This window comes from Lichenostomus cassidix, chromosome 2, assembly GCF_008360975.1.
Source record: "Lichenostomus cassidix isolate B80296 chromosome 2, HeHo_3.0, whole genome shotgun sequence".
Taxonomy (NCBI): Eukaryota; Metazoa; Chordata; class Aves; order Passeriformes; family Meliphagidae; genus Lichenostomus; species Lichenostomus cassidix.
Genome location: NC_139482.1, coordinates 31,642,362 through 31,658,464, shown reverse-complemented (window position 1 = coordinate 31,658,464; position 16,103 = coordinate 31,642,362). Strand labels below are relative to the sequence as shown.

General features: G+C 38.7%; 1 protein-coding gene and 1 long non-coding RNA gene across 10 annotated transcripts in view; one reads left to right on the top strand and one right to left on the bottom strand.

Annotated features, from left to right (window-relative positions):
• HYCC1 (hyccin PI4KA lipid kinase complex subunit 1) overlaps positions 1-9,300 on the top strand; it is a 43,294-nt gene extending 33,994 nt beyond the window's left edge. For 8 of the 9 annotated variants that reach the window (XM_085050904.1, XM_085050910.1, XM_085050909.1 and 5 more), the window contains one exon: positions 4,884-9,300. In XM_085050904.1, coding sequence (XP_084907030.1) covers positions 4,884-5,440 — 557 coding nt within the window. In that variant the 3' untranslated portion in view covers positions 5,441-9,300. Of the gene's footprint in view, positions 1-3,719; positions 4,015-4,883 lie in introns of all 9 variants that reach the window. The other variant, XM_085050911.1, reaches the window with a different exon arrangement.
• LOC146441076 (uncharacterized) lies at positions 4,194-4,887 on the bottom strand. Its single transcript, XR_014849781.1, has 2 exons — positions 4,481-4,887; positions 4,194-4,384 (listed from the first exon to the last, which is right to left on the bottom strand). It is a non-coding gene; the product is annotated as an uncharacterized LOC146441076 (long non-coding RNA).
• Positions 9,301-16,103: the final 6,803 nt, after the last annotated feature.

Below are 16,103 nucleotides of genomic sequence, written 5' to 3'. Positions count from 1 at the left end.
GCGTAAATCACTTCGGCCAATCGCCTCAAAATTTTCATTATAAAATCCTAACAAAACTTTTGTTTGGGACTTGAAAAGCCTTTTTAAAGTCAGAGTGGATGGTCACCTGATTTCAAAATTCCTAATAACCTAATTCAGTGCCCCACAATTCCTGAGGAAAGAAAGATACGAAATAAATCTTCAGGATCAGCATGCAAAAAGAATAACAAGGCTTGTGCTTGTTTGAATTAAAATGAATATTGGAATTGGTAGAAATTAGATGACAAACATCGTACCTTCGGACCATTATTTTCTCTCTCCGTCTCTCACACAGTGTAAGAGGAAGAATGTATTTGGGGGGTTATTTTTATTTTCAATATAATGAAAAGGAGTATAAATTGATTAGGAAGTCAGAGGAGACAGCTGAGAGGTATTTGATGTTATACATTATGTGGATTACGAGGTCTGATGAAGCAAATTGTCTCTTGGGGAAGCAAGGGCAGCAGTTTTCAATCACTAATTATGTGTGTAAAATAAAATAGAATCCCAGTGAATCACATTTCCAGCTGAGAAGCATGGGCTTTATTTTTTTTATCTTTTAGAAAACTCATTTTACTGTAAAGGTTTTCAGACATTAAATCTTGCTAGCCTTCGCTGTAACTCCAGATTGAAGTCAGTTTTGAATAAAAGTTGACTAAACATTGAATCTTCGTGTGATACTTAACCCTGTAATTTGTTCATTAAGAGCAGCTACTTAGAAGGACTTTTAAGATTCAATTAGTATTGTGAATTTATATTTCACAGATAGGTACTTTAGAGGTACTAAAGGTGAGGGTGATCTGCAAAATGGATCCATCTAATCACAAATGGGTGGTGTGTATAAAGCGAGCTGACAGTAGCCACTACTTAGCAACAATTTATTTAGTGCTACTGGATTGGATTGCCTATAAATTATGACACCTGAAGGGGGGAGCATTAGCTCTTGTGTGTGTAAGAGAAATACTCTGGTGTAACAGACTGAGAAGAGCTAACCAGATGCTGGTGAGATTCATAACACAAGATCAAAGATACCAACTGGTGAAGAAGGACAAGAAATTACTTTTTTCCTCACTGCAGAAATTGACTTTCATGTAGTACACAAGGTTTAGAAATATCAGTCTTTGAATTCTCTCTGTGGAGAGGATTTTCTTACTCTTTTTATTTTGTAAAAAATTATAACTTGCAAGAATCTGAAATTAATGCTGATTTTGGGATATAAGTCTGATGCTTTTATAACTAATTAAAAATGCTAACATAGTTGTGCTGAACATGCAGCTTAAGCTTGTGGGGATTAAAATTGAATTACAATCTGAATGGGCAGTTTGTCTATGCAGTCTGAGGTAAATGATCTAGGCAACCGTAGTAATAAGGTAGACTCTAATTTTGAATCAAGTCTTATCAGTTAGTAATCCTGAAATGATTTATCAAGGTTGGTTGTACTACTCAAAGCATTCAGAAATGTGACACCACATGCATTTTGCTTCAACTGCTATGGGTATATTTATGTTAACATTCAAACTGACATACTTACTCAGTTTTGTCTGTACACTATTTAGCATTGTCCTTGGTTTTCTCTTTTGCTAAATTACCTTGTGCACTGGGTATTCATTTCTCTCTCTCTCAAAGGCTAGACTTCCAGAGCTGTCCAGCTTGAAAGCAGTATTATCTTCAGAACCAAGCACTATGAAGCTGAAGGTTTGGTTTAGGTGTTAAAAGTTTTAAAATAAGAAGTAAAATAAGAAGAGTATGCTACTATAAAGGGCATGGATTGTGCAGTTTTATCCTTGCCCCAAGACTGTAGATGCTGTGGTACACAGTGTTAATGGGAGCTGAGATATCCAGTATCCCATTTTTTTCATTGACTTCCTCATGTAGTTAAACTTAGGTATATTTCCTTTAGATGTAATTAGAGTGAGTAAAACTTTTTCAAGTTTTTGTTGGTTTTTTGTTTCTCTGTTCATTGTAGTAATGGTTACACAGCTGTGGGAATGCAGAACTGATGGGTGAAGTGCTGATATCCCAGGAGGATGTTACATTTAGAAATGCACACCCCCAAATAACAATAACTGGGTATTGCTTTTATACAGAATCTTCTACAAAAAAAAAATCATCTGTTTTTCTGATATCTGCAGTGTACTCTGAGTCTTCGTTCTTTGGAGTTGGATAATTAGTGCTTTTCGCCCTTGGTGGGAAAGGGACTGACAGCTAAGCTGTGTTCTGTCCTCCTCTCTCTCTGGGGCTGCAGAAAGGAGTTTTGAAGATTGCCATAGGAGAGGCACAGGTTCCTCACCCTAGTGAAATTAGAGCACAGAGGCCAATCAGAGCGTTGGTCTTCTCTCCTCACTAACCTTTCTGCTCCTGTGTTTTTAGAAAAGGATATTTGATGGTGGTATTATCACAGTTGTTTCTTTATTGTTATTTCTATTGCAGTTCACAGTGCTTGTTGTTACCTTTGTTACTGACAATAGAAGACTTTTGCAGAAGGTGCTGTTATGAGTCAGTGGTTTTGAGTTTCCTCTCAAATATGAGGAATTTAGTGGGGAATAGCACCAGTTACTAATGTCATTTCCTTTGGGTAGTGCAGCTTGTTAAATAGATACTTTCATTAGTTACTGATTAGTTAGAAAGACTTACGATGGTGAGAATTTTCAGGTGAAATAAGGGATAGCTCTTAGACCAGGGGACAGTGATGTCCACCCCAGCCAGAATAACCTTCTGGCTCAGTTGTGATCAGTGCAGACAGCACAAATGCTCAGGAAAAGCCCAGTGCTGGAGCCCACCTGACCTAGGGGTACCCTGTGCCTGCACAAGAGTCCTCAGCGAGGAGACAGGAGGAAGAGGGGATCCCCTTGAGTCAAAGATCATCAGTGCTACCACTGTGAAAAATCATCTCATTGTGAATTCCTCTGGTTTTGCACTTCATACTGTCAGTTAAATGTGCTGCCAGCTTCTGTCATGTGCAGTAGGAAACTGGCAGTATAGTCTGGGGGGTCCATATTTAATCCTCTGATCTGAAAGAGCTGCGTTATGAATAAAACAGGGATTCAGTTCAGCTTTATTCTGAGCTGTGCTTTTAGTGCTTTTTTAGTCTTGTCAAGTTTCTGTGCCACAGCGCTCTTCTCCGCTAGTTTTTCTGGGGTATCCAGAAATATCTTTCTGGTTGAAAATAGTTTTTTGAAACGAAGGAAGAAAATGGAAGTCAAAGGGTTGTGTTTGAGTTGGCTTAGTTTTTTCACTGTTAGTTTTCAGACTGACCATGGTGCAGCATTGTGACATCGTATGCGTAGAATTTCTAGTCTGCTGTGATAATACATGAAGTTGATATGCCATTTCATTGTAAAAGTAAATTTCACTCTAGTATGGTGAGACACAGAATGTAGTCATAAAAGGGAATTATTAACTGTTCTTTGGTTTCTGATAATCTGTTTCATGACCCTCAGAAATTTAAATTTTGAAAGCTCAAGCGTGGGCCTTTCCAGTATGTGATGCAGGCCAATAATTGGAAGATCTTAGACGGCAATTTTAGAAATAAAGCAAAATTCCATACTTGCTAATGTTGCTAATTAACAAGAAGTTAATATGTGTACATCTGCTTTAATTTATAATGCTTAAGTCATCTGTTTCTATTGGCTTTTGTTTCATGTTTTGTTTCAGACATCTTTTGTTTTTGTTTTTTTTTTCTTATCCATCTTTAATTCTAGAACAACCAGAGAATGGTAATGATGCTACTGAAATGGGCAACTTTATCATACCTGAGATTAGTGTCACAAGTGTGGCTGGAGAGAGGACCGGGAATGGGGAAAAGAGCAGAGCTCTAGCAGAGAATGATGTTCAGCATTTACAGGGAGTACAGGAAACAGCTACAGATCCTAAAACTGACAGCAAAAGCATGCCAGAAATCAGGAGGCAAAAATCTGTAAGAAAAATGATGGAGGATGGAATAAACTCATCTGGCAGAGTGCAGTTTTAGCAGAGCACTTGTAGCTGCACTGTAAGGTACCGCTGTTGATTGAAAGGGTCACTGCTGCATGTTTCAAGAATTAAAGTATGCAGTTAATATATTTGCATGTGTAATAACACAATTGCATGCATTGCACACAGCCTCGTCTGTGCCACAGACAATGATGACATACTTACAAGTAGATCTGTTTAATCTGGAGAAAATACACCAAGACTAAACATACCTTTGAGTTTATTAAGCATGTTTGTTTGAGTTTACAAAATCCAGTGATCAATGGTACGAAAAATCCATGAAAATGGATGTGAAAAATATCTTGCTGTGTAACTCAGATTTCCTAAATTCTTCCTTTCATGGTGTACTGGAGATCTCATGTTGTGCTTGAGTTTTCAATGTGTACCACCAGACCTGTGATGCAGAAAGTGACCTTTCAGTCTTAAAGCATTCTTGGGTTGCTAAACATGCAGGTGCCATATTGGGTGTCCTGGGGCATTGATCACATACCTCTGTAATTAACAAGCTTTGCCAAATCATGTAGTGGATCACTTGCTCAAAATAAGATTTACACTTTTTTTTTGTTGTCCTGTGTTGTACTTTCTAATCTAAGTTTCTGATTTCCTGCATGAATTAACAAGACTGCATTTCTTTTTTTTTCCTTCAAAATTACGAGAAAATGAGATTGGGGGCATGCTTTGGGATGTAGTTAATGCGGCAGTACTTGCTGTAACTCTATATCCTAATGAACCTTAATTCCAAAATGTCATGGAATAGGTAAGTGTTGTCTTCTGTTCTCTGTTCTATTGCTTTATGGCTTCATGCTTGTAAATATCAAAATTGAGCAATATGTAAAATCAATTAATGGGAGGCAGTCAATTGCTAATTTTTTATTTCTGTTTCTACCATGCAGATAATTCTGACTTAGCCATTGAAGAAGAACTGATAGAAGTATCTGAAACCGATGAAGGGTTTTACTCTAGGGCTACTTCTAGTACAAGTCAGTCTGCCCTATCTAACAGCAGCACCACGAGCAGCAAGAGCCTCTTGGGGAAGAGCCAACGAAGGTCTGGAGGAAGCAAACCTGGAGGAAAAGAAAAAGAAGGAGAAACCTGCAGAGAGCATTTATCACGAAAACAAACTCAGAGAGCCATGAGTGAGAATCTGGAGCTTGTCTCTCTGAAGAGACTGACACTGACAACCAGCCAGTCCCTGCCTAAGCCTGGCAGCCACAGCCTGGCCAGAACGACCACTACTGTGTTTAGTAAATCCTTTGAACAGGTCAGTGGTGTCACAGTTCCAAATAATCGTGGTGGTGTCTCTAGTACAGAGGCAAACAGGTTTTCAGCTTGCAGTCTTCAGGAGGAAAAATTGATATATGGAACAGAAAGAACAGATCTTCCTATTTTAAGCAAACAACCTAATCAGCAGCGACCTCCTAGTATTAGCATAACTTTGTCAACAGATTGATATTAAATTGGCCAATATGAAAAATAAATTACTGAGACTTTATCCTGATATTGGTACATTAAGCTCTGTAATATGCCATGCATTACTTCCTTAAATCTCAAACCCATAAATTCGTACTTGGCTTATGTTTGACAGTAATAGTAAACAGACAACAGTTATAATTGAGTCAACTTCTGATAGCTTTACAGCTTCATGAGAAGTTTATCCCTTTATCAACTTAACAAGCACTGTTGGTGGTCACTGACCAAGGTGTGTGGCTTCTTACAGATGTGGGAACAAATAGAGCCTCTCTCCCAGATTCTGCTTTTTGACTACCACTTGGCATAGGCAAAACTGCAAGTACTTAGGGTTGGTTTTTTTTAGGAGGAGTCTTGCAGTATTGTCATGTAATTTTGGAAGAGCATTGTAAGAACAAACATTCTCTTACATTCTCTTTACAGCCATGCAAAAGCTGTGATTGCATGTAAGGTTAAACTAGAATTATCACTTCATTGTTTGATGTTCTGGTGGCTTTTGTATTGGTAGGAAATACATGTTGCAATATTCATACTCCTTTATGCCTGTATAAGTCCAATTTCAGATGAATTTTGGTTTACCTGTATGTCTTCAAAACTGGGCCAAAAGTAACACAGCAGCAGTACTTGTGGATGGGAGTTATTATCCGTTGCTATAGTAGTCACTCTTTAGACTTAACAATTATGTGACAGGTTCTGTCTTTAGGATTCTTAACTATCAGTTCTGAAACTACTCACTGAAAAGTCAGTCATCAGGATTTTTACTGTTTATGGGGAAGAGATGTGCATATGTACCAATGTTATGTAGAAATATGAGCCCTTTGCACTGACTCAAGCAAATCAGGAGTGTGAATGAGCTTAACATGAATTTTGTGCTTGAGACTAAGAGAATACTACCAAAGGATGTGTATTTTCAGTACTTTGCAAGCACAAAGGGAAATTATAATGTAAATATAACTAGCACTGTAATTCCTAGGGGTTTTTATATCTATTATTTTTCTAGTTTGAAACTCTAAACCAGCAACCTGTTCAAGGTTTTACCTAACCTTCAATCTTCAGTGAATTTGTTTGATAACAACTTTTGTATTAAGATTTTAATTAAAAATGGACATTTAAACTTCTTATGCAGAAATCTGAAGGAGCAGTAGCTGACAAAACCGCTCCAGCAGCAGTTATTAGCTGATAAACAGATAATATATTCTTATGAGTGGACAAATAAGTAATGAGTTGTGATAATACAACTAAGTCATGCTTGCTCCCAGCTGTCCAGACTTCTGCAGCTGTTAATACACTATTGTCAAGAACACTGCAAAAGAAGAAATGCTAAAATTCAGGTAGATTTTCCCATTTGCCTGGAGATAAGTTTAGATACTCCTTTTTGACTTAAACTGAAGCACAAATAACTTATAAACAGATAATGTTATTCAGGATCATAGCAATTAATAAGCTGGTTAATTAATTAAAAGAGTAAATAAGTTGTATAATTTTACTATGAAGATCACAGACTGGATGTGTACATTCCTTAGAATTCACCAAAGTATGAGAATAACCCATCAGTCTGTAGGTGTTGGTATTTACCCAAGAGCCTGAATTTAAAGTAATGTGCCACAATTTCTCATTCTTCGTTTTGTTGTGTGACACTGTTCTAGTCTAGTAGTGTAGCACATCACATTTTTACAGTGAAGTATTTCCCTAATTTTACATGAAAACTTACATTCCTATTGGAGAAACTACAAATTTGCCCTGTTTAGTTTTTAATACTTTGGCCAGTGAGAAAAACCGGTTCTTTGAGGTTGTTTTTGTAAATACTTTCTACAGCAGAAAATATAGCCTCTTTTTTATAGGTTTTTCTGCAACACACGTTAGACTGAACATTTGTTTCACATTGACTGATGCAACTGGCTGCTGGATATGCTTAACCACCAGCAACAGCAGAGTGTCAGGCTGCTGATAGTAGGCATTGGCTATCTCTACACACCCTGAATGTTCCTTGAAATTTGTTCTAGATTTTGCAAAGAAATAACCCTCAGAACTTACAGCAGTTTCCTGATCTGCTTTTGCAGTGTAGGACCTAAGAACAGTTTGGAAAAAATTTGCAGTAATTTAAATTGACATAAACTAGAATAGGAAATAAAATTGCAGTAGACAAATATCTGCTGTTATGGTATTAGTTGCGAGGTAGTGTTGAGGGGCTGGAGTATTTGAGAATGCTACTGGTTTTTGTTTCGTTTAATTCATTATTGTCTATTACTGCCACTGTAAACACTCTTTCAAGGTGGATTTTGGTATAAAAGGTATTTATAATACCGGGAAGATTTAGCTCTAAATAATTGGGATTTCAAAGGATCCAAAATGCCATAAAGTGCAGTTATGTAACATAATGTTTCCTGTACTCTTGGCTACAAGCCAAATATTGTTGAAGTAAAGTTAGTTTATCCTTTTATTTTGTACAGCTGGTCTGGCTTGAACCCAAGACATAGGCTTGCATTGGTACAACTGAAATAACGTAAATCTTCATATATTTTTGAGAAAATGATGAAAGGTTCTTGGTACTAAAGGGTGTTCTTTCCATAATTGTGTGGTCTCATATAAACATCTATGTATTGGTCTCTGGAGTAAGTTACTCAGTGATCATGTTTTTGTGAGCTGACATCACGCCTTCATACTGATCAAGTCTAAAAAATTTCTTTCCTGAGTACCAAAACTTTGAGTTGTGCTTCTTTCTTTTCTTAAAAATTGAAAAGTTAAAAAACAAACAAAAAAAAAACATGATAAGTGTTTAAGAGTGAGGGCAGAATTATTTGTTGTCCAGATATCCATGGTGCAGGACTAGAAGAGAGATGGGGAGAGACATGGGGGGAAGTTGGGCAGGAAGCAGATATTTCTAAAATTGTCAAACTCTGGGGGTTTGAGTATTATCTAATCACTTCAGACTGTCGAATGGAAAAATCTTTGTTAAAGTAGATGTCTTCTGACAGTGTAAAGGAAATGCATTAAGACCCCATATTATAGTCTGCCTGGGAGTGGGTAGTTCTGATGAATACCTTCCAAACAGACACAGCTGCAGTATTCTGCAGGGAAAATGTTATGTAGGAGTGAATCATCTCACATTGTAATAAGAGAAGTTGTTTCAATGCTGACGTTCGTAACTGACCTTACTGTTCCAAATCAGAGGGCACTGTTTCCAGGGATGGCTTTGAACAGCAACACTTTCAAATCTCATTGAGGCTGAGAAGAATTATTTTTGTTGTGAGAATATGTAACATCTGTGCAAAAAGTGTATGGCCTCTAACCACTTGCTGTAGAGGGGCAATGACTTTTTTGAATGGATTTAAATGTCTTGAATTGCCTTGATTACCTAACAAATTTGAGAGGTACAGAAATATGTAGTTATTTTAGCCACATGTCTCTCTAAGGTGGTTTCCTGTGAGAAATTCTAGAAATTTCTAATGTAATTGTCTGATACCTTTTGTTGGTGTTTGAGGCTTACAGTGCTGTATATAAGTGTGTAATATATTTCTTTTTGTATTTGTATAATTCCACTTTTAAGACTAGATGTGCACATTTCTTGATATTCCCTGAAGTCTGTGGAATATCTGCATCAGTCTGTAAGATGTCTGTCTTCACATGAGAACCTGAATTTGAGCAACTGCCACACTTCCTCTAATCCTTCAGTTCATTATGTGACACTGTTCTTTGTTTTAGTAACACAGTTTTTCACCTTTTTGGCAGTGAAGTGTTCTCTTAATTGTACATGAAAACTTACATTCCTAATGTATAAGCCACAAGATGTCTTTTTAGTGTTTAACAATTTTGGCAGTAAAATAAATTGGGTTTTTTTTTGAAGTTGTATGCTTTTGTAAATACTTTGTACAGCAGAAAACGTTGCCTCTTTACAGACTTCGTTGAAATACACATTACATAGCAAAGTATTTGTTCAGTTTTCATTATACACATCCAGAAGTCACAGTAAGGTTGACTGCATTACTTAAAATATGTTGAATAGCCATTTTATACAATGTGGGGTCTGCAAATGCAGGCCTGTTAGGAAGGACACCATGGCTGAGAAACGCTGATGTGTGAAGGGTGAGTTCAAGCAGGTGAGTTGCAAATTGGCAGGAGCAGATGGTGATCCTGTCAGTAATGTAGCAGTGTTTGGGCAGCATGGTAGTTTTGGTGGTCTGAATATTAACATGGTTTGATACTCAGCCATTGTCTGCAGTGTGTCCTGGGGGTTGCTCTTGCTGCTAACAACAGAAGTGAAGGTGGCAGTGTGTACCTTGGCCTTTTCTGTACCTCCTGTCAGCAGCTCCTCTGCCCCACTCAGCTGTGGTGCCTTATTTTTCCCAAGTCTTCCTGTTGCTGATGATCATTCAGCTAAATAATTTTTTGTTGTCCTTCACCTTCCTTGCCACATTCCACTTCAGATGAAGTGCTTTGACTTTCCTGACCTCACCTGGGCATGCTTGCATGTTGCATCTCCCCCGGTCGCCTGCTCTTGCTTCCACCTGTTGTATACTGCTTTTTCATGTCTAGTCAGGAGCTCCTTGTTCATGCATATGTGCCTTCTGCCACCTCTGCTTGCTTTTCTGTGTGTAGCCATAGACCATCCTTAAGCCTGGAAGAGATGGTCCTTGAACATCCTCCAGCTCTCCTGGGTGTTTGTCTCTATGGTGGTCTCCCATGGGCATCTGCAGAGAACCCTGTGCAAGGCAAGTTCTGTAGGCCCAGGGTTGTGATCCTGTATTTAGTTTGAGATTTTTTTTTCCTTTCGTCTTACAAGTGTAGTCTCTGGTGCAATGCTGTTGAAAAACCTGGATGAATGAAAGAGCTGTAGTAGGGAGCAGCAGTGGGAGATCTCACTGCATAGTTTCCTTTTTTTCAAACGTCAGTTTTCAACCTTTTCTTTTGAAGGGGCAAAACTCAATTTCCCTTCATTTAAATGGGTGAGAAAGGAAATCTGATTGTGAACATTGAAGTAGGTAAAAGTTTTCCTTTGCAAAAGGTAGAAATTAGACTTGATGCTGTGATTGTCCTGTAAGTGCGTAGGATTTGCAATTTCAGTTACAGTGAATGAAAGGCAGTGCTTAGAATGGGCTCTTGAGTAATTTCAGGCTGGAATAGCTATTGATTAGTGAAAGACATGTGAATTTCAATACCTTTTCCCAAAATGTGGTACTCCAAAATACAGCCTGTATTTGGAGGATAAGAATAGCCAAGAGCCTGCTGGAAAAATCACAAGGAAAGGGATGTGTGAAGGTATTACAGGCAATTAGTAACCAGTTACAGAAATTACATTTGTTCCTACAGACTTCACAGCTGGTTGCCTGCACTGAGCTTGTAATAGTTGTTTTTCATGTTTTATGTTAATCTAGCTCTGTATTAAAGATGACTTCGGTGTGGGGGTTTTCTCCCAGCCCACAGCTGCCAGGTAATAAATACAGCTGCTAATTCAGGATAGTGGGAAGAATGTCACTGTGAAACTCCAGCAGCCTTTTTGAAGCAAACCTTCACAGTGCACGGTGCTTGCTTCGTTAACTTGATTCCTAAAATAAGGCTGTGTTTAATCATCTGTTACTCTACATGTGCTGGGACAATACAGAGATTTAATGGTGCGGAAGGACTTGTGGAAGTCAGTCTGAGTCACACAGCACTTCTGACAAGCTGCCTGGTTGTTGTTCTCATCAGTAGTGCTGACTAATACTGGCAGTCCTCCACAAAGAGTTGCTTGGTCTGGCATATGATACTAGGTTTTTCTACTGTGAAAGGTGAGAAGAAATGTTAGCTTTTGCCTGCACAGCACACAACAAAGTAAATGAAGGCGTCATGTATTGGCATAACAGGGCCTTGGTGTGGGTATGATTCCTGCAATACAATTAATGAACCAGAATACTGAATATTCAGTGCTTTTTCTGGGAAGGTACTTTCTTCATGCATGAAATAATGGAATCACAGAATGGTTTGGGTTGGAAAGGACTTTAGAGATCATCTGGTTTCAGTTCCCTTGCCATGCACAAGGATGCCACCCACTAGACCAGATTGCTCAGAACCCCATTTAACCTGCCCTTGAACACTTCCAGGATGGGGCATCCACAGCTTCTCTGGGCAACCTGTTCCAGTGCCTCATCACCCTCACAATAAAGAATTTCTTCCTAATATCTAATCTAAATCTACTCTAAATTTGCAGTCCTTACCCCTTGTTATTCTCTTGTAAATCATCTTTGATTTCACTGAATCATTGAATATCACTCATTTTAAACATACATATAAAACATATATGTCATGTGTGTGTGTATATACATTTTACATGTGATGTTTTCCTCTTCAGCTATCAAGGTATGGAGATTGTAGAACTGTCATGGAAACTGCTGGAGTTGGCAAAGGCTTGGACCTAAGATACCACCTAAAGTAGATGTAGCCAGGCACTGAAAGGTTGTATTGTCACTGGTATATTTTCCTCGTGGTTTTATCTGCCAAGAGTGAATTGATTTGAGTATAAATTGTAAAGGCTCTTGAACTTACTCCTTAAAGATATTTTCTATTTTTAAAAATCACAGTAGTCATATTTTTTCCTTTTGCTTTTTTGGTTGTTAAAATGCATTGGGTTTTCATTATTGTTAATAACCTGCAGTTCAGACTTTGCTAATAATTGGAAGTTAATTGGGATAGTATTATATACGATAACATTTTGTCAACCAACTGTCATACCAAATGTCATCTTTCAGCAGATTGTCCTGCCCTGAAATGTTACTATTAAGAAATCTGCTATAATAAATCAGTAGAAATACTTTCACAAGGTAAAAGCATTGATATTTCCTAGGAAATTGTTTACTTGTTAGTTCATTGGGATTTATATTCTTCATTTCAGCCATTAGAAAATACCATTCCAACTGCTCTTTAGCAAAACTACTGATTTCATCTCTCACTGTATTGAGTGGAGAAAGATACAGGCACTGTCAAACCAATTCAAGACGTCCTGAGCTAGGAAGATCCTTTCTGACACCCGTGAGGTGTTTATCCCATCTCTTCCTCCCTTCTCACCCTGAACAACTGGCTTAGCATGGCTGCTTTCTTACTGATTCCAGCTGAATTGAATCCTTACATTCCCCTTCTTGCTGTATTAAGCCAAAAGAAGCTTTAGCACAGCATCAGTGGCTTCAGCAGAGCTCTGAATGTCAGCAGCTGTCCCCTTTGCTAAAGGCCTTACAAACAGGCAGATGTCTAGGAAGAATAGATCTGGTTTAGTAGTTCTCTGGCCAGGCTGTAAAGCTCAGCTTGAAATAATGTGGACAGGTGCTGGGATTTAAGATTCAAACTGCATCTGCTCAGATTATATGTCTAATCATGAAGCAGTAGCATTTTCAACCATTTTCAGACGTCTAAAGCAGGGAAGGAGGAAAGAAATAGAGCACAAATCTCTCTATAGCATTCTCATTTCTGCTATTCTTGCTTTATGATCCCGCTTAAAAGTATGTTATACCTTTATCAGCTTTTGAATGTTAAGGTGAATCACAGCAAGGCTGTCAAAGCTTCCTTACAACTGGATGATACATGTTCACCTCTAGCTGGGTACTCTGACAAATCTTGATTCTTAACTATTTGGGTTGGGAATGAGCTTCTTGGCTCCCTTGCATACCGTGTCAAATTCATAACTTTAGGCTTCCTTGGTTATCTATGAAAACTTGCTTTTTCCTGCTGTCAGCATAGGAAGCCATGCTACAAAAACATTGAATCTAGCAATCCCTGCTAGTTCCCTGCTTTGGCATAATTGCACAAATTAAAATGAGCTTATGGACAAATAAGAAATTACTGAGCAATGGACTTCTCCAATATCCACACTCTATGACCCACCTTTCTCATAAAGCCTAACATATGTGATACATACTGCAGCAAAATACTTGTGCCCCACTCTCAATGAATGACAGAGTTATTGTACCTTAGGAGCAGTATTGGATAAAAAATGGTGATGTTTGGGAGCACAAAGAGTTTTGACGCATTTGGGTAGTGGTGAGATGAGTAACTTCTTAAATACACCAATGAAAGTAGTTACTAGGTAGATCTACTTATAAGGTACTCGATGCTGTAATTTAATTCCAGGCAGAAAGGCAGCTCCTTTGAAGAATCTTGATTTGCTCTTGAGATATTGAACAGTTTTAATATGCCTTGACATTCAGTACCACGTTCATAATCCCTGCAATTATTCCTTCCTACTCCAGTAAGAGTAGGCAGTGTACAGCACAAGTGCTGAGGGATAGTTCTGTTTCTTGCTTGAAAGGAGGAACGTGTGGTACAAAGCACACTTTGTACTGAGCTGTGGGAAAAGAGGTGAATGAGAGGCGAAACCAGAAGCTTTAAGAGCAGTTCAAAATGTCGCTTCCTCTCTGCCTGTCTCTGGGGGCAGTTTTAAATGAATGAAGAAATGCACAAAATCAGACACGCATAAAACTGAGAGCTTGCTGGAGCAAGGAGAACTTTTGGAAGAAATCTCTTCTCCCCTGGCTCCACCTTGACTGCAAGGGCAGGCATCTTCCCATCAAGCAGAACTTGTCCTATGGCATTCTGCCTCTGCTTCCTTCTTGGAGAGGAGGCAGAGCGCTGAAACTACCACAGTAACAAATAGGGGAAATTTAGTCCTGAAACCACCTACCACTGGACTAGAAGAATATCTGTGGGCTGCACAGGTGGCTCTACTACATAGGTATAAGTGCTGACGACATTTTCTTGTCATGCTTTGCTGTCAAGAAATGTGTGACTGATACATTTTGGAAAGCAAAAAATGAAATGCTCAAAGCAATTTTAGCCAAAGAACAGATTCTCTGGCATTTGCCACCTTAAGAAAGAGAGGAATCTTTTATGGGAATTTGGCATTGAAAGTAGAATTTATTTAAGGAATATACCTGAGCACCTGTAAGGAACTGAATGAAGAGGGAGCAGACAAGAATGTCCAGTCTAGTGGGGTCAGAAAGTCCTTGTGGTGAACTGTTGCTAGAAGAAAAAGCTGAATTCAACTTCTGTAAAGGAAATTAAAATGTAAGTACAGATTCCTTCAATATAAAAAGAGTACAAGAGGAAAAACACAAAGAGGGAGGAGCAGGAAGCAAGTTTAAGAAAGTATTTCCCAGGAGATTGATATTGCCACTGCATGGCCAGCGAGCACAAGGACAGAGTGATCCAAAGGCCAGAGGTGTTCCTGTGGTCAGCATCACTCCCTGCTGCTTCTTGGAAATGCCAGTGGAAGGTTAGGCATCCCAGGCAGAGCACAGCCTGAGCTGTGCATCATTCCCTCTGCAGGCACCACAGTGACCCCACAGCTTCCCTTCCGTGGCACCATGCTCTGAATACAGTGAACTTGTTATGCCAGGAAGAACAATCCAGTGACTCACAAGGTCAGTGCCTGATCTGCTTTCAGTTATTACAGCAGATAACATTTCCTTGAGCTTTAAGCAAATGTAGTAGAAGTCTCCATGTGGTTTGTTGGACTGTGCTGTACAAAGTACTTGTATTAACCTTTTACTTTGCAGCTGTCATTGCCTGGATGGATGACATGAAGCTCAGCAGGGTTACAGTCCTGAAGTCACTTTGTGGGTCCTTTTGTCAGAAGTGTGATCTGACTTGACCACTTTAGCTGAGATTTATCAATATCTGCTCAGTGGGCAAGTTATTAGCTAGCATTAACTCCTCTCTAGCCTTGCCAGTCACCTCTTCTAACCTCTACACTATTCTGACAGGCAGATCAAAATGTCAAATAAAACACTGACTCCCTATAAAACACTGACTGTGAGCAGGCCACCATATGGAAAACAGAAGAAAGTAAAAAAGGAGGTTCAGGGTGCCTTGGCAGCCTTTTCCCTATGGACTAATACACAGTCCAAAGGAAAGTAAACAGCATGAGAGAAAATACTGACTCATTCAACAGCAAATGTGAAACACCTGGATCATTTTTCACACAGGTACACAGATGTACCTCTTCGTAGATGTGCATATGACTGTCATCAACTGAATTCATCTCAATCATACTTCTTTGTAAAATTTTCTGTGGAGTTATGTAGAAGTTGACTAAATTATCTGAAAAACTATCTGGAATTCTATGAGAACATGTGATAAAAGAGAAATACTGGTTAGCTAATTAATAAAACAGATAAAACCTAACTTCTTATAAGCTACTGCATTGTATAGATGAAGTGATAGTTTTGCTGTCATCGTTGATCTGTGCTAATTACAGCAATTATAATAGTTGCAGAGAAGGAAATTTGCAAAAAGTATATTAAATGTTCGGCACTCAGCTGCTTGTCAGCTGAAAGGAAGGCAAGTTAATTGAATGTAACAGTCAATCCTCTTTCTGTTGTTAATCAGTGGTTAATTATAATGTGCAGCTACATGGCCATATGTCACTTGCTGTGGCATAAGAGTAACGTGTCACATTATTGATCACTGCACTGGAGGAGCTGAAAGCTGTTGTACCCCTGATGCCTGATGGTTTTTTGTCCTTTCTCTTTATACTCTTTTTATACCCTTTTTAAACATTTTATACCCTTTCCTGTTCCCTGTACTTTTCACTCCCTGTATCTTAGCCCCACATGTTCATAACCCTTGTACTCTAGCCTAGTACAGAATTCCTTGGGGAAGACAAAACATCCCCACAATCTCAA